The sequence below is a fragment of the Aquarana catesbeiana genome, linkage group LG01 (genome assembly GCF_042186555.1).
Source record: "Aquarana catesbeiana isolate 2022-GZ linkage group LG01, ASM4218655v1, whole genome shotgun sequence".
NCBI lineage: Eukaryota > Metazoa > Chordata > Amphibia > Anura > Ranidae > Aquarana > Aquarana catesbeiana.
The window spans coordinates 278,938,050-278,965,328 of NC_133324.1; the positions used below are offsets into that span (position 1 = coordinate 278,938,050).

At 42.4% G+C, this 27,279-nt stretch overlaps 1 protein-coding gene across 1 annotated transcript; it reads right to left on the reverse strand.

Annotated features, from left to right (window-relative positions):
- Positions 1-1,291: 1,291 nt before the first annotated feature.
- On the reverse strand, positions 1,292-27,199 carry UBE2L3 (ubiquitin conjugating enzyme E2 L3). The gene is made up of 4 exons (XM_073629074.1): positions 27,061-27,199; positions 16,977-17,072; positions 10,623-10,809; positions 1,292-2,264 (listed from the first exon to the last, which is right to left on the reverse strand). Exons 1-4 carry the CDS (start codon positions 27,085-27,087, stop codon positions 2,110-2,112), a joined length of 465 nt encoding a protein of 154 aa, XP_073485175.1. The 5' UTR covers positions 27,088-27,199; the 3' UTR covers positions 1,292-2,109.
- Positions 27,200-27,279: the final 80 nt, after the last annotated feature.

Below are 27,279 nucleotides of genomic sequence, written 5' to 3' on the forward strand. Positions count from 1 at the left end.
CCTGTAAAGCGCCTGAAAAATGCCTCCCCTGCAGCCCCAGTGTGAAAGTTTGAGTGCTTTCACACTGGAGCGGTGCACTGGCAGAATGTTAGAAAAAGTCCTGCAAGCACCATCTTTGGAGCGGTATAGGGGCGGTGTATACACCGATCCTCCAACGCCCCTGCCCAATGAAATGAATGGGCACTGCTGCCGAAGCGCCTGCAAAGCGATTGGGCAGCAACACTTTTAACCCTTTCTTCGGCCGCTAGTGGGGGTTAAAAGCGCTGCTAAAATGATGCTATAACTAGCTGCGCTTTACCACTAACATGGCCGCGCTGTGAGTGTGAAAAGGTTCTAACAGTTTAATACTCACCTCTCCTTCATCCAGTGAGAGAATGTGGATAAAATTGCGAATCTTCTAATCTGGGTCTGTACATATACCGTGTGCGCACTCCATTCAAACCTACAGAATTTGTATGCAGAGCACAGTGTAAGAACGCTCTATAGGATGGAAAGGAGAGTGCATAGTGCATGCATAGTCTCTGGCTTACAAGAATTTAAAACGTGACTGTGGGATTTTATCCACTCAATCAGGGACACGCAAGTAAAGCTTGCCATAGAGTGTTTGAATCTAAGTTGGTTCAGCAGGAATCGGCCTAGATTCCAAACAAGTATGGACAGGCTGAATGTACCCAAATTGATCAATCAACTTGGGTACAACCAGCCTGTCGGATTGTACATGCGATTACTACTAGTGGCTGTTCTAGCCACTAGCAATAATCGCTGTGTTCTCCTGGCGGTAGAACACAATGGCACTGCAGGAGGGATTGCCCTATCGAATCGCACTGTCTATGGCCGGCCTTAGACTAACAAGGGGCTGGGGGCAGGACCACGAATGTATACCTATAATGAGGTCCACATATAAAGAACAGGTATTATCCTGTGAATTAAGTTACTCTGGGTAAATGCTTCATCACATAACTGTGTACCTACCTTAAAAAAAATCTATTAATGATATTTTTCTTGATCCTGTTTGAAAGAATAAACTTTTAAAACCTATACCTTTGAAAGCATACCCTTTACCAAGGGGTGAAAAATGAGACTATATCACTTCATGAAATAAAAATATAATCTGGATTAAGTAAATTAGCAGTTTTGTATCAATAAACGTCTGCCCAATTATCTGTATTATACAATATAGATACCTATACACAAAACAATTTTCAATCCTAAAGAGTTGCAGAAGCAGCTCTAAAGCGTTCAGAAAACTTGACAATTCTTCAAAGACACAGAGTCACAACAGGGCAGCAGCTTGGTTTACCCCTTTAATAAACATTATTTTAACATCCGGCAGAATTACAGAAGAACGGGCTCATTTCCAACAGTTTAATAATTTTTTTTCTTTTTCTTTTTTTTGATAGTAACTTTATTTTCTTTGTTACAAACTGAAGGAGAACTTACCAAGTCCCACAAAGCACAGTGCAACATTGAAAGGAAAACTAAGAGCCGAACGTTCAATGATCCCCTCCCTTGTGGTGGCTCAAGATGGACCAAGGTTATGTATCCCTTTAAATGTCAGAAAATAGCTGTCATTGAAAAGGGTACAAATGGGAGGGGGAGTGTTAGACTAAAACCTAACAGATACAGGGCTTTTATCAAGATGTGTCCAAAATGAACTGGTGATTTAAAAAAAAAAAATTGTATGCGATGCTACAATTAAACCCTAAAGGAAAAAAAAAAAAAATCAAAAATTTCTTTTGCGTGTCATTTTTTCTTTTTGACCAAAGTGAACAACAAGGATGAAATATTTTCAGCAGTAAGAATGGCAAGAAGTGATATATATATATATATAATTTTTTTTTACACAGAGAGCAGAACTGCACTCCCATGTTCACACTGTTTTTTTTTTTTTTTTAATCCTCCTCTAACAGTTTGCAGTAGAGTTTAGCGTAAATCGCGGGTTGATGCTGCGCCTCTGTTCCATGTTCCCGCGGAGTCCTGCCTCATGTGTATTTTCAGGGGAGGGTGGAGGAGGGGATTCTGAACTCGCTGACTCCAAATCTTCAGTTGCGCTTTTTGAATTTGTGTTAATTCTTGTGTGTGTGTGTAAGAGATCTTGTATGTGTGTGTCTAGTCCACAGGTCGCTTCTCTCCGTATTTCTTTGTAAACTCTTCGGCATTCTTACAGAATTTTTTACGGTCCTTTGAGTATTCTTCAGCTAGGTCTGCACGCAGGGGATGCTCTGGTTGGGGATCGTTGACCAGGGCAATAAGAGACTGAATGACTAGGTGGAAAGAGAAACATAGTTCAGAAAGGTGGGATAGCTCACAGTAGACAAAGTTCCTATGTCAAATAATTACAGGAATTTCAAAAAACAGTAATTAATTTACATCAAACATATCAAACTGGTGTTTTTTAGGCCACCTGTCCCTCTCACTCCCTTATGACCCTCAGTGGCTTTAAGCAGAACTAAACCCATCGATTTAACAGTTTCAAAACACAGTTACATTTCCAGCACATGTCGGGAATGTAATTGTCACATTAGCTGTGCTCTCAACTAAGCTGTCTAATCATCAAATGGCTGGTGTCCTAACTGATTACATGTGCAGCATCATGGCAGTTGAAAATCAAACAGAGGCCAAGATGACCTCTTCCTTGGCTGAAAACTATTTGAGGATTTACTTCCACTTTAAGTTTAAAAGTGATCGAGGCCCCAGCTATTATTCAGTTGATAGTTTCTTTTACCATTTTGAAACTAAATAATTTAAAAGCATCTCTGGTTAAAATATACATTCAGTAGTCTGTTGGTCAAATGGATACTTTTATAATCTTAGCAATTTATTTTTTCACAGCAGCATTCTTATCTGATTGTGCATAAAAGTCATATTTCAGAGGAGCTCTCTTTACTACTTCTTGTGCAGGGGACTGGAAGCATGTGGCTGCTTTATAAGCAGCAGAGTGACTGATCGAAACCCATGTCCTTGAGCTGCAATTGTGTTGACATCATCAAGTCATCTGGAAATGAACAGAAGGCAGTACTATTAAACTTGAGCATGAACTTCCTTTCCGGTCTGTGCTCTGCCCACTCTTGATTAGCTCGACTCACCCCATGCCTCATATTATTCTCTCTGTACCTTAGCCACTGATGATATCCTAAAGCTTGATGGAATATGTGGCATGATGAAAGGTGCATGAAGAAAGGTGTGGGAAACAACATGCTGCACCACATAGTGCCCTCTCACTTTGCCTGAGCATAGCAGGAGATAAAACTATGACTGAAGACATCACTGGTACTTTTACAATTGTGGAATTTTTTTTTTTTTATTGGTGGAATGACATTTTATAATAGAAAAAAAAAATGCGGGATATATCTATATTTCAAGTGTTCTGGGAGAAGAATACATGTCTATACTTTGAGACTACTATGTTGTGCCAAAATGTTTGTACTGTAATATCTTCTAAGTAATGAATTCATAAAGAAAAAAAAAAAAGGGAGGATGCTAAGGTAGAAAATTGGTTGTAAGGATTGTTAGGAGTATCCCTGGGATAAGCTTTAAATGCCCCTTTCTCTGAGCTAAAAGGCTGAAAACGGCATTTGATAGGAAGTCGCGCTTAGCAGACAAAATGTGGTCCCTTCATTTTGTTTAATCAATTCAGCCAACAGTTGGAGATTCATGATTTACACACAAAAAAAAAAATGACCTTCATTTTCTAAAACCAGCATTACCTCCAGTGCATTAAAATTACCATCTAAATATTAATCCTTTAAAGAGAACAACAAAATCTATACAGAATTTCCACTACCGGTTGTAGTTTTTTGCAAATTATACATCAAGTCAGAATAAAACTAAAAAGTAGTTTTTCTCAACCCTTTATACCATGTAGGGAACCTTAAAGTAGAACTATGGGCAAAAACGTTTTTTTTTTTTTTCATTTTGGATAGATATGTTTCCTGCAAAACATAGAGGGGATGTTTGTGCCCTGAGGACTAACTATACCTCCTATGTTCCATTGTGAAGTATATCCAGCATCAGTGTAACGTGTATTGTCACATTATGTTTTTTTCTATTATTTTGTAAACCCCTGTTGTAACTTGTGTCTGTATACCTTGTTTTTAATTCAGTTTTTGTATCAATAAAATGCATACCTTTTACTTAACGTGTAATCTGTCCATGGTCTGAACAAGACTATGCAAGTGAAATCTGCAAGTTTTTTCTTTTAGTTTTTATGCACAATGGTGCGATCTTGGCTCCTCTTATTCTGTGTCTGCCCCCCATAACAAGATGCTTGCTATGGGGGCAGACATGCAGGCTCACTCTGAGCCAGGCTGTGAGTCCCCATAGACACACTCAGGATTTGACTGACAGCAGCTGGAGCCAATCAGAAAAGCCTGTGAGACCAGGAAGAGCGGGAGAGAAGACTGGCAGCTGAGCACAGTGCTGGATCAATACAGGAGTCAGGTAAGTGATAGGGAGGGGAAGGAGGGAGCACACAATGGAAGGTTTTTTACCTGCAAAGAATGCAGTAAGGTAAAGAGCCTGACACTATAGACCTCTTTTCGATTTCTAACAATGCTATTTTGATCCACTCTGACTTGATGTGCAATTCTTATGAAACTACTATTGGGCTTTAACTGTCATCATCAAGAAAGAGTTTTAAGCCAAAACATTTTACAGTACTTGACAGTAGGCCTTCACAACCACAGCATATGGAAGAAAAGCTATTAGTGCGGTCTTTTTGACAGGCTATATATATATATAAAATAAACAAAACCCCGTGAAATCAGACTGCTATGGGCAAAGCTAACAGCAAATCTTCAGATAAACAACACCCACTGATATCTCATCCTTTGTACAGAGTTTATGGTAAGTTTGCTGGCTAGTGTCTAGTTTTAAAGGATAAGTTCATCTTTGGGAACATGTTACATGTTCCACCCATTTTTTGGGTGGAACATGTTCCCACTGCTGCAGCCTCTCCCCGATCTGCTGCCTCTAGTGACAGCGAGTCAGGGGATCTTCTTTCGCAAACTCACTGTCACAATTTAAAAACAAAACACACGTGCCTACCCAGCCGTGTCATTCATTTACAGGGTTCTGTGAATGGGAAAACTACAACTAGCCTTCAGCTTTTGCGGCTGATGGCTTGTAGTTTTCAATGAACTGATGAGCACTCTAGGTAGTTCATAGAGTCCTCCTATCATTTTGTAACTGTGCCTGTACAAGGTACAAAAAATAGCTTACATGGACAGTCTGCAGGAGCCCTGCATTGCACCTGCGATCTGCTGATGGCAGGTGCAATGCTTTACAGGCTCCTAATAAAAAAATAATAAATGCAACTTATCCTTTAAAGCTCTTACCAGCACAAATGAACATATATAGTGCGACATAACTTCAATCCAGCATGAATTATCCATTATCTCTAACTTCAGGTGTCACTCTCTTGATATGGCATCAGAAAGTGTTCTTTTAAATGATTCACCCTAGTAAAGACCTATATGGAACAAAAGGGTTGATTTACTAAACCTGGTGAAGCTTTGCACAGAAACCAATCAGCTTCCAGGTTTATTTTGCAAAGCTATAAGTGATTGTAAAGGCAGAAGTTTTTTATCTTAATGTATTTTAATGCATTCTATACAATAAGATAAAAAGCCTTCTGTGTGCAGCATCCCCCCTCAGCCCCCTAATACTTACCTGAGCCCATCTCGATCCAGCAATGTTGTAGGACTGTCTTGGCTGCCCTGGACTCACCTCTTCATTGACTGAAGCAGCAGCGCAGTGCCATTGGCTCCCACTGCTGTCAAAGTCAGTCAGTCAATGGTGAGGGGGACGTGGGATGGGGGGGGGGCAGGTCACAGCTAAGTGTCTGAAAGGACACAGGGAGCTGTGACTCGGCTCGGGTTTCCCCATAGCAAGCTGTTTGCTGTGGGGGCACCCAACAGGAGGGAGGGGCCAGGAGCACCAAAGAGGGATCCAAGAAAAGGAGGATCCGGTCCGGGTTGCACTGTGCAAAGCCACTGCACAGAGCAGGTAAGCATAACATGTTTGCTATTTTTAACTTAAAAATAAACAAGAGTTTACAATCACTTGAACTGAACAGGCTGAAGTTAGAAGCTGATAGGTTACCATGCACAGCTGCAGCAGATTTTGCACTCTCCAGTGTTAATAAATCAAACTAACTCATTGCCGCTTATCTTTAAATAAAATATTTGGGAGAATGCCACTGTGTGCACTCTTAGTAACAGCTCCTCCTTCCAAAGCAAAAAAATAGCCCTGGTACTTCTGGGTAAAGGGCACATGACACCTAAATTCCTTAGCAGCTAATCACGAGGCATGAACACTGCTGCATAGTGGTGGTGTGTGTGAAGGGTGATGTGCTCCCTGCAAGTAACAACTTTCATAAAGTCAGTATTGCCACACCATCTTTAGGCTACTTTCACACTGAGGCGCTATATTGCTAAAAATAGCTCCTGCAAAGCGCCTCTGCTGTCTCCTGAAAGCATTCGGGCTATCACACTGGAGCTGTGCGCTGGCAGAACGCTAAAAAAAAAAAAAAGTCCTGCAAGCAGCATCTTTAAGGAGCTTTAGGAGCGGTGTATGCTGCAGCGGCGCTTTGCCGGTGCTTTTAACCCTTTTCCGGCAGTTAGTGTGGGTTAAAATCTCCCCGCTAGCGGCCAAAAAGCGCTGTAAAAACAACTGTAAACCGGCGCTTTACCGCCGACGCCCGCCCGAGCATGAAAGTGCCCTTAGTTACAGATTTAGTCAGTGAGTGAAAGTGGTAAGGGTAGGAGAGGGTAGCTTGGAGTGCCTACCACAGGGTTAGTTAAGTAAACCTGTAATGACTTATGATAAACAGTCTTTAGTTGCATTCAGCCAATGAATTGTAAAAGCAGTAGTGTATTTAGGTTTTGTGCTGCCCTAGGCCTGACTAAACTCGTGCACCCCCTAATTTAAATATGACCCGGCCCTTCCTGTCAAGGCCACACCCCTTGCTGTTTTAAGAAATGTTCAAGTGGGGACACTAGTTCTGAAGGCAGGGGGGACAATGGATTCCCTTAATTTGCATAGATTTCCTCTCACTTCCTGTTTGGCTATGGGACAGGAAGTGAAGAAAAACCATTGCAATGGGACAGGGATGATAAAAAAATAAACTGACAGGGGTTATAACCTTCCCTTACTCTATCCAAAATGAAAAAAAAGTGTTGCCTATAGTTCTACTTTAAGCACAAATTTCTAATAATTTTATGGAGAGGGCTAAGAAGATATAACCATGCCAATGGTGCAGCAGAAAACATATAGCACAGTGAGGGAGGTTTATGGTCCAGGATGAAAGGACAGTCAAAATTAAAAGCGGCGCCCCCCCCACAGTTGCAGAATGCCAGCCACCCGCATACCAGAAGCAGTGAGGCCACTTTATAGGGACGCTAGACTAATTTGCCTCTCAGCCCAGTCCCCCCATAAGACTGGTGCTGCACTGTAGTGTAACAGAAGCCGGCGGGGACTCTTTCCGTGCTGCCCCCCTGCAAAGTGCTGCCCTAGGCCTGGGCCTTGTTGGCCTAGGCCAGGATACAGCGTTGTGTTAAAGTATAATACATTGTATATGTACTGTATATTTATGAATGCTGGAGCAATACAATGCATTTCTCCATTTCTAGCCAAGTGGGGCCAGATTTAACCTATGATTAGTCTAAACAAGTTTCCAGGACCAAGGAGGGTGAACCTCCTCACCTTTAGCATGGCTCAACACGCTGAACTTAGCTTTTTGTCCAAGCTGGTACTGCCACCAGTCTAAGAGTTCTCAGTATATTACTATGAAGAACTCAAATACTTTGTCATGTGCTAACTTAAAGCGATTGTAAAAGGTTTTTTTTTTTTTTTATTTGTTTAAAAAAAAATGTCTTTACTTACCTGTGATAGTATGCATTGCATACAAGCACATTATGTGAAACTTACAGCAAAACGAAGCCTTCCAGCGATGCAATCTCATCGCTGGAAACAGCGTTCATCTTCACCCGGACCTCCTTCCAGGTTCGTGGACTCCGGCTCTGTGACTAGCGCAGGAGCCACCAGTCATGGCACAGGGCTATGAAGAAACGGCACAGGCGGCCATTCCTTCAGAGCGCATGCACCAGTGATTTCACTGGCTGTATGTGCAGTAAATATCTCCTAAACGGTGCATGTTTAGGAGATATTTACACTACCTATAGGTACTGTATACTGTGAAGATGTACACTGGTCTTTTTCATTCATCTGTCTCTACCAACCCTGCATGTGAGAGTGCAGGCACTATTTACATCAGGGTGAACACACCCTCTTGCAAATTCACTATTGAAACATATGAAAATTAACTTAGAACATGTAACAGTAGCTGGGCTAAAAAAAGGTAGTAAAGACCTAGCTGTAGACAATACCTTGTCTCTTTGAAATTTATTGGTTTCTTGGTTTTACACGTTTGTACTGAACTATAAACACTGTACAGTGTCATGTAGCACATGTGAGGCCTCACTCCAATCTCCCTTGGACTACAACTTCATTGTTCAAGTTTAAGCACATTAAAGTGTCAACAGAAACTATTTGCCCTGGAGCACCTAAAAGCCCTAAAACCTTGATTGCTTTATTTCACAAAATACCCAATTCCCCTGGATAGCTGAAACTTTATCCCATCCTCTTTCAATTTTTTACCAGTTTAATATAGTCCCCAATTTCATAAAGCTATCAACAGCAATGTGCAGGAGCTAGTGGGACAAAGTGAGGACTTCCTTGATGAAAATGGCACTTCCATAACACATTACCACATTTCAGGGGCTCAAGGGCACTCTAGAAAACTCGACTGGCACTGTGCTATGTTATAGTTTGGGACAGGTAAAATTTAAGTTTAGTGGTCAGTAGAGTTGCACGATTCTGGCCAAAATGAGAATCACGTTTTTTTGCTTAGACTAAAAAGATCACGATTCTCGCGACGTAAAATTTTTCACATTATACAAAAAAAAAATGGGCTAACTTTACTGGTTAGTTTTTTTTTTTTTTTAAATTCACTTTTCCAAAAAAATTGCATTTGAAAGACCGCTACGCAAATACAGTGTGGCATAAAATATTGCAACAACCACCATTTTATTCTCTAGGGTGTCTACTAAAAAATATATATTATATATATATATATATATATATATATATATATATATATATGTATGTTTGGGGGTTCTAAGTAATTTTCTAGCAAAAAAAAAAAAAATTTTAACTTGTGTTTAAGTGGTTAAACTTTTTCACTTACGCAGGAAGTCTATTCCATTGACAAACTGTTACAATGTTTATACTTAAGTTCAACTGATAAAGAATGTTTTGATTCTTGGCAGATTGCCCGGTTTTTTCTTCCTTTCTTTTGATGGCTGTGGCTTCAGAAGAGCAGAGAGAATTCTTTGCATAGAAAGAATCGGGAAACACTTTAGTCAAGATCGCGATAACGATTCTTGACGATTAATCGTGCAGCTCTAGTGGTCAGTTAACAAATGTGTTGTAAAAATAAATACCAATAAAAAACACTCACAATTCAGCACAGTATTTTCACATAACATCCTCTATATATCTACCTTTACTAATAAATATACAGCCAAAAAGAGAACACAATTTGGTTCAAGGCTCGGTTCACACCTATGCGTTTTTTGGTGCTTTCTGCAGAAACGTACTACAGTTCACTTGCTTTTTTTCATCTACTGCGTTTTTGGAAAGGGTCAGGGACTTTTTTAAATGCAAAACTTTGCTTTTTTTGTATCAATAGACTTTAACAGAGAAGCTGCAGAAAAGTATGTAGTGCGTTTTTGCAGCGATTTGCATTTTATAATCTGCCCAACAACAAATAAAATAAAAGAAATAAAATAAAAAAAAGCATTAAAAAACGCAAAACACAGCAAAATCGCGTGTGCAAAAATGCAAAAAGCACTGCAGAAACGATCACATGCAAACTGCATAGGTGGGAACTAAACCCAAGAGCCGATTACTACATCTGAGTTTTAATTAGTCGAGATGCATAACATAACGTTCATTCACATGCATACAAACCGTCACTTTCAAATTGTATGTTTTTTTTATGGATATAAACATAGATCTATTATAGAACATAGCAGTGTTTAAGCACTGTAATCTATAGCAGTGATCTGCGACATAAAAAAAAAAAAAAAACAAATCCTACACTCGAGATTAGTACTGTGAATTAATTTACACCTAAATATTTGTAAATATGTGTACACACATAAATGCATTTTAGTGGGCCTAGAGGAGTGGATGAAGAAATATACGCTGCTAAACACTGTACAGACACATGTGTATCTAAACGTGCATAAAAGCAAGTAGCTTACGCGCCATTACATGTTATTTATGCTGGATGTTTCTGCCAGCAAGATCCAGCATAGGTACTGTATGAGTATTTGAATTACCACTGCATGTATGAGCCCTAGCACAGGCAGTACTATGGAAAATACCGTTACTGGAAACCACAGGAAAAAAGTAGCAAGTAGGATTTTTCCAAAAATCTATAGCTATGAACTGTGCTTACATGGTTAACTCTAAAGTGGTGCTTTTGCTGTTAAATACCATTTTTAAAACAAATTCAACACTGCATGTTCCTGTGCAAAAAGCCTATTCCATCTTACCTTGGTCAGTTTTGGTTGCAGGTTTCCAGTTTTCAGCGCTGATCACCGGCAGACATACCTGGCCCTTCTCATCAATATTCGGGTGGTAGATTTTGGTTTTGAATGTGATCTTGGGTGGTTTAAATGGGTACTCTGCTGGGAAGTTAATTTCAATCCGAAATGCACCTTTGTCATATGGGGGATTGTCCTGGAGCAATGAAGAAGAAAAATTTACTAAACAAGACCTTTATTCAAAAATGCCTTCCTAAGGGGTAGCATAAATGTCACATAACTCATAAAACTAAGCTAGGGCTGGACAAGTCGAAGTTACAAGCTCCTACAGGGATATGTCTTAGTTGCTTGTCATGAGCAAGATTACAGCATATCTCATACCAGACAAAGGTAATGTTACATGCTTTACTGACAGTGCTGAAATCCACAACTAAGAAACACCAAACATTCTGTTGTGTGCAGTTAGAACTTTGAGGGGTGCTTATTTTATATTGCATGTTGAACTGGACGACAGAGGAGATTATCAGTCTAGGAAATAGCTCTGCATGAAAAGGTCTAGGAAAGACTCCAAAAGTCTTAGAACAAATGTGTATTATTGCATTATTATAAGCTCTAAGGTTAGCAGTGATCCTGTGAAAGGCAGAACAGGAGAGAGGAAAAGATCCTGCTGTCAAGGGGCCCTGGGCCCTCCTTGTTTAACCAGAACAAGGAGGGCCCAGGTTGCTGGTGGAGTTGGTTGCAATGGACAGATAGGAAATTGATCTGTATGCTATGAGGGAGAGATCAGACTGGATTTTGTTTGGCAGAGGCAATATATTGGTGTAAAGAATTCCAGGTTGACACTGAGGAGGGGGACAAAAGTAAGTTCAGCTGAGGGGAAAAAAGCTCAACATAGGTGAGAATGCGAATTGCCAACTGTTCAGCTGGGCAATTTATGAGGCGCAATATTCTGGGTTAAACAGCTTTAGGAAAACATAGGATAGGGAGCTTAGTGGCAATGAAAAGTCAGGGAAGTGAAACATAGTGGTAGCAAAGCGCTCAGAATAGCTCCACTAATGCTAAAGCTGAACTCCAGCCTTACCTTCTGTCTTGCACGTACTACCAGAGCCACGATCGTGCGCTGATTGGCCACAGGAGAAGCCAATTATCGGGCCCGGCGGACAAGATGTCCATCAGCCACCCGCGATCGCTCCCCACAGAAACAGAACGGCGGTCTACCGATGTAAACAAGCAGACTGCCGTGCTAAGCATGAACACTCTGATCCAGTGTTCCTGCTAATCAAGAACACAGATCAGAGTGTCCATGCAGTGAGCCCCCCCCCCCCCCCCCCACACACAGTTAACCCTTTGATCGCCCCTGATGTTAACCCCTTTCCTGCCAGTGTCATTAGTACAATGTCAGTGTACATTTTTAGCACTGATCACTATAATAATGTCACTGGTTCCCAAAAGTTACATAGTTAGTCAGGTTGAAAAAAGACACAAGTCCATCTAGTTCAACCATGAAAATAAACAAATAAAAAATAATAATATCATACAATCCCATATACCCAATCTTGATCCAAAGGATGGCGAAAAATCCCAGCAAAGCAGGATCCAATTTGCTATAGCAGGGGAAAAAATTCCTTCCTGACCCCATGAGAGACAATCGGACTTTCCCTGGATCAACTTTACCTATAAATATCAGTACCCGGTTATATTATGTACATTTAGGAAAGAATCTAGGCATTTCTTAAAGCAATCTACTGAGCTGGCCAGAACCACCTCTGGAAGGAGTCTATTCCACATTTTAACAACTCTTATGCTCCGTACACACGGTCGGACAGATTTTTTGACGGATTTTGGCCCAAACTTGTCTTGAATACACAGGGTCACACAAAGCTGTCGGAAAATCAGATCGTTCAGAACGAGGTGACGTACAACACATACGTTGGGACTATAAACGGACCAGTAGCCAATAGCTTTTGTCTTGTAATTTATTCTGAGCATGCGTGGCACTTTGTGCATCGGATTTGTCTACACACGATTGGAATTTAAACGATCGGATTTTGTTGTCGGAAAATTTTATACCCAGCTCTCAAACTTTGTGTGTCGGAAATTCCGACGCAAAAAGTCAGATGGAGCCCACACACGATCGGAATTTCCGACAACACAATCCGATCGTACATTTTCCGTCGGAAAATCCGACCGTGTGTACAGGGCATTACTGTGAAGAAACCTTTCCGTATTTGGAGGTTAAATCTCTTTTCCTCTAGGCGTAAAGAGTGCCCCGTTGTCCTCTGTGTTGACCGTAAAGTGAACACCACCAAGTTCACTATATGGACCACTTATATATTTTACATGTTGATCATATCACCCCTTAATTTCCTCTTCTCAAGAGAGCATACATTCAGTTCCTTTAGGCTTTCCTCATAGCTGAGCTCCTCCATGTCTCTTATCAGTTTGGTTGCCCTTCTCTGCCCTTTCTCCAGTTCCCCGATATCCTTTTTGAGAACTGGTGCCCAAAACTGAACTGCAGATTCCAGATGAGGTCTTACTAATGATTTGTACAGGGGCAAAATGATATCACTCTCTCTGGAGTCCGCACCTCTCTTAATACAAGAAAGGACTTTGCTCGCTTTGGAAACCGCAGCTTGGCATTGTATGTTATTATTGAGCTTATGATCCACCAAGACCCCCATATCCTTCTCCACTACGGATCCCCCCAGTTGTACTCCCCCTAGTGTGTATGATGTATGCATATTCTTAGCCCCCAAGTGCATAACTTTACATTTATAAACATTAAACCTCATCTACCACTTAGTCGCCCAGTTAGACAGTGCATTGAGGTCGGCTTGTAAATTGGAGACATCCTGTAAAGACGTTATTCCACTGCATAGTTTGGTGTCATCTGCAAAGACTAAAATGGTACTTTTAATCCAAGACCCTATATAATTTATAGAAGTATTAAAAAGTAAGGGTCCCAACACTGAACCTCAACACTGTACACCACTGATAACCTTAGACCATTCAGAGTAAGAATCATTAACCACTACTCTCTGAATTCTGTCTTTTAGCCAGTTTTCTATCCATTTAGAAACGATTTCCAAGCCTGTAGATTTTACCCTACACATCGTGTGTGGGGAACTGTATCGAACGCTTTTTACAAAATTCAAGTATACCACTTCCACAGCCACCCCTCTGTCCAAGGTTTTACGTACATCTTCATAAAAAGAAATCAGATTTGACAACTTCTGTCTTAGATGAATACATGCGGTCTGTTGCGTAAAATATATTTTTTTCCAGCAAGAAGTCATCTATGTGGTCTTTTATTAAACACTCCAGTATCTTCCCGCCTATAGAAGTTAAACAGGTCTATAGTTACTTGGTAAAGAATTTGTTCCCTTTTTAAATATAGGCACCACATTAGCCTTACGCCAATCTAGCGGTACTATTCCTGTCATTAATGAGTCCCTAAAAATTAGAAACAATGGTTTTGAAATGACAGAGCTCAATTTTTTTAGAATCCGTGGGTGGATGCCATCTGGTCCAGGTGCTTTATCGACCCTAATGCTGTCTAAATATTTTTAGACCATTTCAATTTTGAGCCATTGTGGATCATTTGGGGCTGTGTCAATGCCATCCCCATCAATGAAAAATCACTGAGTTGGAAAAGGGATCACCCCCAAGTATTTTGTTGAACCATCTTTTGCTTTAATTACAGCTTTTAGTCTGTTGGAATATGTCTCTACTAACTTTGCACATCTAGACTTTGCAACAATTGCCCACTCTTCTTTGATGAGCTGCTCAAGTTCAGTTAAATTTGATGGTGACTGTTTGTGGACTGCAGTCTTCGAGTCATTCTACAGATTTTTGATGGAGTTTAAGTCTGGGCTCTGAATAGGCCATGCAAGGACATTCACCTTTTTCTCCTTCAACCACTGTGTGGTCATTTTTTGCTGTGTGCTTTGGGTTATTGTCATGTTGGAAGGTAAAACTTCTTCCCATTGACAACTTTCTGGCAGAGAGCAGCAGATTTTCCTCAAGAATTTGACGTTTTATTCCCCCCATTAATTTTTCCTTCTATCCTGACAAGTGCTCCAGTCCCAGCTGCAGAGAAACATCCTCATAACAGGATATTACCACCTCCATGCTTTACTGTAGGAACAATGTTATTTGGATGGTGAGCTGTATTGGATTTCCGCTAGATATATCGTTTGGTGTTGAGGCCAAATAATTACATTTTAGACTCATCTGACCATAACACCTTTTTCCATGTGGCCTCAGAATCTTCACGGTGCATTTTGGCAAAGCTCATTAGTGACTGCATGTGGCCTTTCTTGAGGAGTAGCTTTTTTTTCTTGCAACCCTCCCATACAAGCCACATTTGTGGAGAATTTGTGATATTGTTGTCACATGGTAGATATTTGCCAGCACACCAAGGATCGGCACAAAGTGGCGTCCATGCGGGTAGTTTATTGCATGATCACATCACAAGAAAGGTGCGATGTTTCGGAGTCACATGCCTGACGAAGGGGTCCTGCGTGACTCTGAAAAGTTGCACCTTTGTGTTGTGATCATGCAATACACACACACATACATACATAGTGGGGATGGAAAGTATTCAGACCCCCTTAAATTTTTCACTATTTGTTATATTGCAGCCATTTGCTAAAATCATTTAAGTTAATTTTTTTCCTCATTAATGTACACACAGCACCCCATATTGACAGAAAAACACAGAATTGTTGACATTTTTGCAGATTTATTAAAAAAGAAAAACTGAAATATCACATGGTCCTAAATATTCAGACCCTTTGCTGTGACACTCATATTTAACTCAGGTGCTGTCCATTTCTACTGATCATCCTTGAGATGGTTCTACACCTTCGAGTCTAGCTGTGTTTGATTATACTGACTGGACTTGATTAGGAAAGCCACACACCTGTCTATATAAGACCTTACAGCTCACAGTGCATGTCAGAGCAAACGGGAATCATGAGGTCAAAGGAACTGCCTGAAGAGCTCAGAGACAGAATTGTGGCAAGGCACAGATCTGGCCAAGGTTACAAAAAAATTCTGCTGCACTTAAGGTTCCTAAGAGCACAGTGGCCTCCATAATCCTTAAATGGAAGACATTTGGGACGACCAGAACCCTTCCTAGAGCTGGCCGTCCGGCCAAACTGAGCTTTCGGGGGAGAAGAGCCTTGGTGAGAGAGGTAAAGAAGAACCCAAAGATCACTGTGGCTGAGCTCCAGAGATGCAGTCGGGAGATGGGAGAAAGTTGTAGAAAGTCAACCATCACTGCAGCCCTCCACCAGTCGGGGCTTTATGGCAGAGTGGCTCGACGGAAGCCTCTCCTCAGTGCAAGACACATGAAAGCCCGCATGGAGTTTGCTAAAAAAAAAAAAAAACACCTGAAGGACTCCAAGATGATGAGAAATAAGATTCTCTGGTCTGATGAGACCAAGATAGAACTTTTTGGCCTTAATTCTAAGCGGTATGTGTGGAGAAAACCAGACACTGCTCATCACCTGTCCAATACAGTCCCAACATTGAAGCATGGTGGTGGCAGCATCATGCTGTGGGGGTGTTTTTCAGCTGCAGGGACAGGACGACTTCAAGGGACTTCAAGGTTGCAATCAAGGGAAAGATGAATGCGGCCAAGTACAGGCATATCCTGGACGAAAACCTTCTCCAGAGAGCTCAGGACCTTGGAAGGTTTACCTTCCAACAAGACAATGACCCTAAGCACACAGCTAAAATAACAAAGGAGTGGCTTCACAACAACTCCGTGACTGTTCTTGAATGGCCCAGCCAGAGCCCTGACTTAAACCCAATTGAACATCTCTGGAGAGACCTAACAATGGCTGTCCACCAACGTTTACCATCCAACCCGACAGAACTGGAGAGGATCTGCAAGAAGGAATGGCAGAGGATCCCCAAATCCAGGTGTGAAAAATTTGTTGCATCTTTCCCAAAAAGACTCATGGCTGTATTAGATCAAAAGGGTGCTTCTACTAAATACTGAGCAAAGGGTCTGAATACTTAGGACCATGTGATATTTCAGTTTTTCTTTTTTAATAAATCTGCAGACATGTCAACAATTCTGTGTTTTTCTGTCAATATGGGGTGCTGTGTGTACATTAATGAGGAAAAAATAATGAACTTAAATGATTTTAGCAAATGGCTGCAATATAACAAAGAGTGAAAAATTTAAGGGGGTCTGAATACTTTCTGTCCCCACTGTATATATATATATATATATATATATATATATATATATATATATATATATATATATATACACACACACACACACACACACACACACACACACACACACACACACACACACACATCATACGCATGACTTTAACTCACTGGAACGATGAGACCCTGCCAAGTCAGAAGGTTGGCTTCATCAACCTGGATATTACGAAAATTTTTCATTCCAGATTTGCGGATCTCTTCAAGCTCCTGAGAAAAAAAAAAAAAAGATTTTGAGTGCATGACAGTTTGACCATCAGAAAAGTTGGTAATGATAGAAATGGGTCTTAAACCAAATGCAAATATAATGAACTAAAGTTATGACATGAGAAAGACAAGCAGTGAAGAGGTAAACACTTAAAGCGGTGGTCCAGCCCCCCCACCCCATGAAAAAATTAAAAGTCAGCAGATAGCTGCTAACTTTTAATATTAGGACACTTAACTGTCCTCGAATCCAGCGATGTCGGTACCCAAGCCGATGTTTTCATCAGCTCTCGGGTGCCCCTTGCCATAACCTATAAGGGAAACTGGCAGTAAAGTCTTGCGGCCAAGTGCCTACTGCGTATACGCGAAGCGCTGAATGGCCCGGGGGAAGGAGGAGGGGGCGGAACATCTGACGTACCTTCGCCGTGGAGAGGTCTGAAGGAAGTGGGGACAGGTACCTGTCAAAAACAGGTACCCGTTCCCCCCGAAAGGTGCCAAATATAGCATTGGAGGGGGGAGGGGGGGGGGTGTGAGAGATAAGCTGCGCTTCCACTTTTGACTTCTATCAGTGTCTGGTTAAAGCTTGTAGGACAAGTTTTCATACTGCACTGGCTGTCCTATGAGGATGCAGGACCCCTGACCTTCTGTCTTGACAGTGCAGATTGGCCCTGTGCTAATCACATGCACTCTCCCAAGAAAAAAAAAAAAAACTCTCTTGCAATACACACCAAACTGAGCATGTGCAGACTGACTCCACTAAGTCTGTCTTATGCAGAGATGTTTTGGGGACAATGCAAGAAGGGGAGCATCTGTGCATACAAGATCTAACAGCCTTTTGCACAATGCAGAGGATTAATCCCTGTCTGAGAAAGATTGGGGCTAGGTTAGACCCTCTATCAAGTTTTTATTGCCGTCTGTGGGGAGATTCACCGCTCAACAATGGTAACAATGGTTACCAGGACAGAAAGTAAGAGGTAATCCAAAAATTCCATCTGTTCATTAAATGTAAGACACTCTTTAAGGCGTACTTTGCAAAAATGTCCACAGGTAAGTCAACCACTTTAGTGCAGTGCACTTTCGCACCTTCCTGCCCAGGCCAATTTTCATCGCTGTCACCATTTTAAATGACAATTGCGCGGTCATGCTACACTGTACCCAAACCAAATTTTTATCATTTTGTTCCCACAAACAGAGCTTTCTTTTGGTGGCGTTTGATCACTTCTGCGGATTTTATTTTTTGCTAAACGAATAAAAAAAGACCACATTTTTTTAAAGTTATTGTTATAAAATTTTGTAAATAAGTAAGTTTTCTCCTTCACTAATAAGGCAGCACTATGAGGTGGCACCGATAGCCAGCACTGATGGGCACTGAAAGGCGGCACTGATAGATTTCATCGATAGGCATCACTGGCGGCATATGATGTTGTCCCCCGGGGGCGTGCATCGCGGCGATCGTTGTTGCGGCGTGTCAGTCTGACACGCCGCAACTCCAATCTAGGTAAAGAGTCTCTGACAGAGACTCTTTACCATGTGATCAGCTGTTGATCAGCTTTTCCTCACTCACGCCTGACAGACGCGAATAGAAGAAAGCCGATCGGCTGCTCTCCTGACGGGGGGTCTGTGCTGATTGTTTATCAGCGCAGCCCCCCTCGGACGACCACCAGGGATGGAAACCATACTGGACCACCAGGTATGTCACTCTAGACCACCAGGCAGATGCCAATCAGTGCCAATGAAAAATCACTGAGTTGGAAAAGGGATCACCCCCAAGTATTTTGTTGAACCATCTTTTGCTTTAATTACAGCTTTTAGTCTGTTGGAATATGTCTCTACTAACTTTGCACATCTAGACTTTGCAACATTTGCCCACTCTTCTTTGATGAGCTGCTCAAGTTCAGTTAAATTTGATGGTGACTGTTTGTGGACTGCAGTCTTCGAGTCATTCTACAGATTTTTGATGGGGTTTAAGTCTGGGCTCTGAATAGGCCATGCAAGGACATTCACCTTTTTCTCCTTCAACCACTGTGTGGTCATTTTTTCTGTGTGCTTTGGGTTATTGTCATGTTGGAAGGTAAAACTTCTTCCCATTGACAACTTTCTGGCAGAGAGCAGCAGATTTTCCTCAAGAATTTGACGTTTTATTCCCCCCATTAATTTTTCCTTCTATCCTGACAAGTGCTCCAGTCCCAGCTGCAGAGAAACATCCTCATAACAGGATATTACCACCTCCATGCTTTACTGTAGGAACGATGTTATTTGGATGGTGAGCTGTATTGGATTTCCGCTAGACATATCATTTAGTGTTGAGGCCAAATAATTACATTTTAGACTCATCTGACCATAACACCTTTTTCCATGTGGCCTCAGAATCTTCACGGTGCATTTTGGCAAAGCTCATTAGTGAGTGCATGTGGCCTTTGAGGAGTAGCTTTTTTTCTTGCAACCCTCCCATACAAGCCACATTTGTGGAGAATTTGTGATATTGTTGTCACATGGTAGATATTTGCCAGCACACCAAGGATCGGCACAAAGTAGCGTCCATGCGGGTAGTTTATTGCATGATCACATCACAAGAAAGGTGCGATGTTTCGGAGTCACATGCCTGACGAAGGGGTCCTGCGTGACTCTGAAAAGTTGCACCTTTGTGTTGTGATCATGCAATAAACTACCAGCTTGGACGCCACTTTGTGCCGATCCTTGGTGTGCTGGCAAATATCTACTTTGTGACTTGAACCAGTATGCAGCTGGTTGCTGCTGCAGCACCCAAATCTTGAGAGCTCTTTGTCATAAATTCCTGCAACTGCTTCAGAGTTGCTGTAGGTCTCTTGGTAGCATCTCTAACCAGTTTCTTCCTGGCTCTGTCATCCAGTTTGGAGTGACGTCCTGATCCAGGGAGGGTCTGTGTTGTACCAAATACCTTCCACTTCTTAATGATAAACTTCACTGTGCTTATAGACATTGATAAAGCCTTTGACTTTTTTTGTATCCATCTTCCGACTTGTGCCAGTCCACAACTTTATCCTGGAGATCTTTCGACAGTGCCTTGCCACCCATAGTGGATTGTCTGCTTCAGTTGCACTACCAGGGACTGAAATGCTCTAAGAAAGCTCTTTTCATGCTGAGCTAATTAAAAGGACCACAGCTGATCACCAGTTGAAAGTCAATGGCTTTGTGTGCCATTGAGAAGGTGATTAGCTACACCTGATTGAATTTACAAGTCATTTTTGGGAGGTGGTGATCCTTTTTCCAACTCAGTGATGCTGTTTTTGAATATATTTCTTTTTCTGACATGTTGGCATTATATCTTTCACTTGGATGTTATAAGTTGCACTGAGTAAATACAGCTGGATAAAACAAAAACTGTGTCTGTCTTCATTTCAGGCCGCAAAGCAAAAACATGTAGCAGAATAAATTATGGCCTTAATTTATGAAGAAGTTTGATTTTATCGGATATGTTTTATAACAAAGTAGAAAATATTTATTTTATTTTTTTAATTCTCAGTCTTTTTTTTTTTTTGCTTCATAAAAAGGAAAAAACGGTGATCAAATGCCACCAAAAGAAAGCTCTATTTGTGTGAAAAAAATATATACAAATTAAATTTACTGTACATACAGTGCTGCATGACTGAGCAATTGCCAGTTAAAGTAGCACAGTGCTGAATAGCAAAAAATGGCCTGGTCATGAAGGGGGTAAAACTTTCCAGAGTTCAAGTGGTCTATTTCTGTCTGTTTTGCTGTAAACCCGGTTTCACACTGGGGCGGTGGGTGCGTCGGCGGTAAAACTATTTTTAGCGTCGATTTACCGTCGATTAGCTGCGTTATTCGGCCACTAGCGGGGTGGTTTTAGCCCCCGCTAGCAGCCGAAAAGGGGTTGAAACTGCCCGCAAAGCGCCGCTGCAGCAGCGCTATGCCGGCGGTATAACCACGCTGCCCCATCGATTTCAACGGGCAGGAGTGGTGTATACACCTGTGTTGCTGTAAGGCCGGTTCCACACTGGGGCGGTGGGCGCGTCGGCAGTAAAACATGCGTTTCCTAGACCTTTGTGGTAATATCGTGTGATATAAAATATTGGAACTACCACCATTTTATTCTCTAGGCTGTCAGCTTTCAGAAAATAGGTCATGTTTTGCGGTAATATTGTATGATATAAAAAATTGGAACTATCACTATTTTATTCTCTAGGACATCTGCTTTCAGAAAATATGTAATGTTTTGGGGTTTTATATAATCATCAGGCCTCCAATTATTTTTTAAATATGTGCAAAAAAACCCACAAAAACGGCAAAAGGGAAACCTAAGCAACCTGCCAGCGTGTCCACTGGCTGGTTGGACAGCCTTACAAAGCTGGGATCGGCCCTCTGCTATGGTAACCCGTAAGCGATGACCTGACATCACTTCCGATTTACTGCGCCATTTTTAAAAAAAACGAAAGCGTTCAAAAACACAGATCTTGGTGGTTTGAATGCTTTTAAAGGCAGAGAGAGAGAGGGATTTGGGGTCTTATAGACCCCAGGTCTTTCCATAAAAATTACCTGTCACAAGCCTATTGCTGTCACAAAGGAAGTTTACATTTCTTGCGCCAGCAATAAAAGATCATGGGCAGTAATTCTAGCACTAGACCTCCTCTGTATCTAAAGTGGTAACCTGTAAAGGCTTTTAAAAAGTTGCCTATGGATAGTAAAATGTATGTCATTTGTCTTTATTGCATGGACGTGCACAATTTTAACGCGTGACATGTTTGGTATCTATTTACTTGGTGTAACATCATCTTTTTTATTTTACAAAAAAAATTAAAAATAGCTTATGTACAGTTTCTTTGCATTAAAATTTTAAAAAAAGTATATTTTCTTCCAAAAAAATTGCGTTTGAAAAACCACTGCGCAAATACGGTGTGACATAAGAAATTGCAACACCCACCAATTTATTCTCTAGGGCATGAGTCTTCAAACTATGGCCCTCCAGTTGTTCAGGAACTATAATTCCCATCATGCCTAATCATGTCTGTGAATGTCAGAGTTTTACAATGTCTCATTGGATGAGTAGTTCTGCAACAGCTGGAGGGCCGTAGTTTGAAGATCCCTGTTCTAGGGCTTCTGCTTTAAAATATATAATGTTTGTGGGGTTCTAACTAATTGCCTAGCAAAAAAATACAGATTTTTACATGTAAATAAAAGTGTCAGAAAAAGACCTGGAGCTAAAGTGGTTATGCACACTTTCATTTTCATATTTGCCATATGTATAGTGCCACTGCAATCTACAATTCCAGACCTATGTTATACCTTAAAGTGATTGTAAAGTCTCATTTTTTTTTCCCTATAAAAATAACAAACATTATACTTACCTGCTCTGTTGCAGGTAAAAAAAAAAAGTGCCAATTCCCCCATCCACAGATTTAACCCTTTCATGACTAAGCCTATTTTTGAAATTTAGTGTTTACAAGTTAAAATCCATATTTTTTGCTAGAAAATTACTTAGAACCTCCAAACATTATATATATATTTTTTAGCAGAGAATCTAGAGAATAAAATGGAGATTGTTGCAATATTTTATATCACACGGTATTTGTGCAGCGGTGTTTTAAACGCAAATTTTTGGAAAAGGGACACTTCCATGAATTTTAAAAAATCCAAACAGTAAAGTTACCCCAATTTTTTTGTATAATGTGAAAGATGATGTCACGCCGAGTAAATAGATACCAAACATGTCACGCTTTATAATTGCACGCACTCGTGGAATGGCGACAAACTATGGTAGCTATGAATTTCCATAGGCGACGCTTTAAATTTTTTTTACGGTTACCAGGTTAGAGTTACAGAGGAGGTCTAGGGCTAGAATTATTGCTCTCGCTCTGACGATCGCGGCGATACCTCACATGTGTGATTTGAACACCGTTTACATATGCGGGCGCGACTTTCGTATGCGTTTTCTTCGCTGCGCGAGCTCGCGGGGACGGGGGCACTTTAAAAAAAATTTTTTTTTTTTTTATTTATTTTATTTATTTTTAGATTTATAAATTGTGTTTAAAAAAAATTTTTTTTTTTTTTTTACTTTTATTGCTGTCACAAGGAATGTAAACATCCCTTGTGACAGTAATAAGTGGTGACAGGTACTCTTTATGGAGGGATCGGGGGTCTTTAAGACCCCCGATCCCTCCTCTGCACTTCAAAGTATTCAGATCGCAGAAAACGGCGATTCTGAATACTGTGTATTTTTTTTAATTCGGTGCCATTGGCAGCCGAGTAAACGGGAAGTGACGTCATGACGTCGTTTCCGCGTTTACATTGAGAAGGCTGGAACGAAGCCGCCCACGGCTTCGTTCCAGCCCGCCGACAGCCGATTGGACACCGGGCCTCCCGATCGCACGGGAGGCCCGGTAAGAGTGGCGGGAGGGGGGGGGGGGTGTCCCCTCCCGCTCCTCCGGTATAACAGCCGAGCGGCTTTTAGCCGCATCAGTTGTTATATACGGGTAGCCGATCGCCCGCTCTAAACAACGGTACCGGGATGATGCCTGCAGCTGCGGGCATCATCCCGGTATAACCCCGGAAAGCCGAGTACGCATATCTGCGAACGGTCGGCGGGAAGGGGTTAATGTGACTGGGGAAATCACTCCCACTGCGTTACGTTCTGCTGATGGGGCGCATTGCCCGCCAGCAGAATACAATGATTAGTGTTGCTGGCAGCACTGATTGGGCAAAAAAAAACAAACAAAAAACAGGCTGGTTGTAAACAGGCTGGTTGTACAGAAGCTGATGGAGAGAAAAAAAAATTTAAAGATAAAGATAGAGAGCAGAGAGATAGAAAGAGTATAATGAAAGAGAGAGAGGCGAGAGATAGAAATAGCCAGAGTAGAGAGACAAAGAGGAGGAGAGAGAAAGAATAATGAGAGAAAGAGGAGAGAGGGAAAGAGAGCAAGAATAATGTGAGTGTGAGACAGACACCATGAATAGCTGGGAGGGGGGATAGTGTGATGTCATGTCTTCGGTGCTAGGCCATACCCACAGCCTGGGAGATTTAGGTCCTACAAATGAAAAAACTAAAGATGGAAAATAAATAAATAAAAAAGTCCCCCCCCCGCCCGCTTGGTGCAAAAAGCAATCTAATAAACAGGGTCAGCAGCACTTAAACATCCAAATACCGGACTGAAGTAACCTATATAGATATGGTGTGCTATCCTTTTAAAAGTGAACAAATCCAAAATTAAAGCAGAGCTCCACCCAAAAGGGGGAGGTTCTGCTTTAAGTACTCCTCCCCCTCCTACGCCACATGCGCACCCGGGTGCCCACAGTTGAATTGCCGGCGCCAGGGAGAGAAGCGATCGCTCGGGTGAGCACATAACTAGATCAGGTTGGTGTGTGTGTTTATTATTATACAGTTTTTGTAGCTACTGACTTTCAATAAACATAAAAACGACTGGAGCTCCTCTAAGTGAATGAATTCAAAGAGCAAACATATAGGTAAATAAGTGCAGGATATACAAATGTGCAAATTATACATCAAAACGTGAAATAAACTTTAAACTAAGACTAGAAGTGAAAAGCCTAATGTAAACGTGCTGTTCTAGGGTGTACTTCAGCATTCAACTGCTCTTCCCCACACCACAAGATGCCCCACCAGACCTCTATATCATAGGAGGTCCAAAGAACTCTTATGTGACATCCAGATCATTTGCTCAGGAGGCTTCAATAACAACTTTATTGGATGTACTCATAAATGGCCAAAACTGTTAGGGGTACCCTGACGACATCCTACGATGAAACGCGTTGAGCATGAATAGCCCTTCTGGAAAATCAGCATTTAATCAGCACTTGCATCCAATGGCTGCAGCACTTATCAGTGTATTCTGACCTGTGGAGGCACTATATGAATACAATAGTGCAAGGGGGAGCCACACATCCACATTGCTGGTATGGATACAGGGATCTGTGAGGTTTTTTTTAACCCGCTCCCTCAAGTATACCCTGCTTTAGAGTAGTGAAGTCCCTTCCAGTGTAGGTGGTGTCAGTGGAAAGTGTATACACATGTTTAAAAAAAAAAAAAAAAAAAAGAAAAGCACACTGCTGCGACAGCAAAGCCGTACTTGATCCAACTTGGATGCTATTTGGGAGCATGTACAAGGTCTGAAATCGCACCCAAGTTGGACCAAAACAGTGCAGGGACCTTTTCCAAATTCGGATTGACTTGTGTAGGATTAGTTAAGATGGCTCTCGTAGGGAAACGTTACATTTGACATGTCACGTGACTTGGAGTCTCACAAGTCAGATTCCACTTCACAGCATCGTGAACCGAGCCTTAGATGTGTTTCTTAGCAAACACAATATTCAAAGATACGGAAAATAGTAGACACACACACAGGCACACTCAGATTGAACGATGTGGAGGGGAAGCGGCCTCCACATTTCGCACAAAGGAAGCTTGGGCAGCCAGTGTTCTATCAAGAAATGTCCTCTGTCAAAAAATGCCTCTGATGGGTCTGCGCATGCGCAGTACGCAACGTCACTCCAGCTGATATGTTGATCAGCTGGCGTGACGTCAACACAGCGAATGCGTAGATTGTCAGAGGCAGTATCTGACGCTCTGCTAAGCACCGAGAGAGAATGAAATTGTCAGATACCGTTGCGCGGCAGGTTTTGCCTGTATTGAACGGCGTGTTTTCTTTGTGTTCAAGGGCGGGTTTTGGCTGTGTCTAAGGTCGGGGTTAAAACACACCCACAACCTGCAATAGTGAGGCAGAATCTGACAATTACATTCTCCCTCGGCGCTTAACAGATCGTCGGACACTGCGCATGTGCCCTGTTGACATCATGCCAGCTGATTAACATATCAGCTGGAGTGACATTGCGCATGCGCAGACCCATCAAAGGCATTTTTCTACAGCGGGCATTTCAATAGAACACCGGCACTCAAGTGTCTGGACACAGTCCTGGGTGTGTGGGTGATCTGGGCTGGTCATGTGTGCTCTGCCCGGGACTTACCTCATAGTGGCCACAGAGCTCTCCATGTCATCACTTCACAGTGTCACTGGCCTTAACAAGCAAAGGTTCCCCGCTGTATAGAAAAAATAGACAAGTTTTCATTGTGACCGGACACATTTCCCTTTTGTCTGGGATTCCTCCTAGAATAATATTCAGCACTTCCTGGTATGTGAGGAGGGTGCCTAGGCACTCCTGAACAGCCTGGTCGCTGTGTACCTGCAGTGTCAGATCGAAGGCTGTGACGAGCTTGTTCAGACATGAGCCCCACGCCATCCCGCAAAGAAGCCGTCAGCCAATAAAAGCTACAGGTATACATGGGGCAGTGTGGTGAGGAATATCACCGCTGCCCATGACTGGCTGATGGCTTCTTTGCGGGATGGCGTGGGGCTCATGTCTGAACAAGCTCATCACAGCCTTTGATCTGACACTGCAGGTACACAGCGACCAGGCTGTTCAGGAGTGCCTAGGCACCCTCCTCACATACCAGGAAGTGCTGAATATTATTCTAGGAGGAATCCCAGACAAAATGGAAATGTGTCCGGTCACAATGAAGACTTGTCTATTTTCTCTATACCGTCCCCTCTTAGGTCTGGGACACTATGAAGTCATAATAAAGGAGGGCTCTGTTACCGCCATGAGGTAAGTTCCCGGCCAGAGCACACATGGCCTGATACTACCAGGGACCCGGATCACTCACACACCGGGGACTGAAGCCGGGGACTCTGTGTCCACACACCAATGTGTGCCGCCTACCCGGAAACTGAGGCCGCCCGGTCCTCCCCGCCTCCCCCCGGACCTCCGCCGTGCGGGAATGTGAGGCCGCTTCTCCTCCACACCGTACGGAACAGGGAGTGCCGGGCTCGGCGGGCGGCGCGGAGTGAGGCCGGGGACTCGAGGCCTGCCAGCGGGGACCTCAGCAGTCTCCACACAGCGCTCACCGTCCCTGGAGGGGCCCCAGGGAACACACACGCCGCCTGAAAAGCCTTCTTCTGAATGAAAGAGCCGCCCTTTCCCCCATTACCTTCATCAGCCTCCTGCTGGCCGCCATCTTGGATCTGAGGGGACTTCCCACAATGCATCGCGGCTAAAGGGCCAGCACTTCCTGGTGCGCCCAGAGCGGGTCACCGGGCAACCAGGCAGAGAGGGGGGGGCGACAACAGTGCTCGGCTGTGAGGGCGGGAGATCTTCCTGAGGGGGGTAATAATCTCACTCTGCTGTCACTGGAAACCTCCTGTAGCTA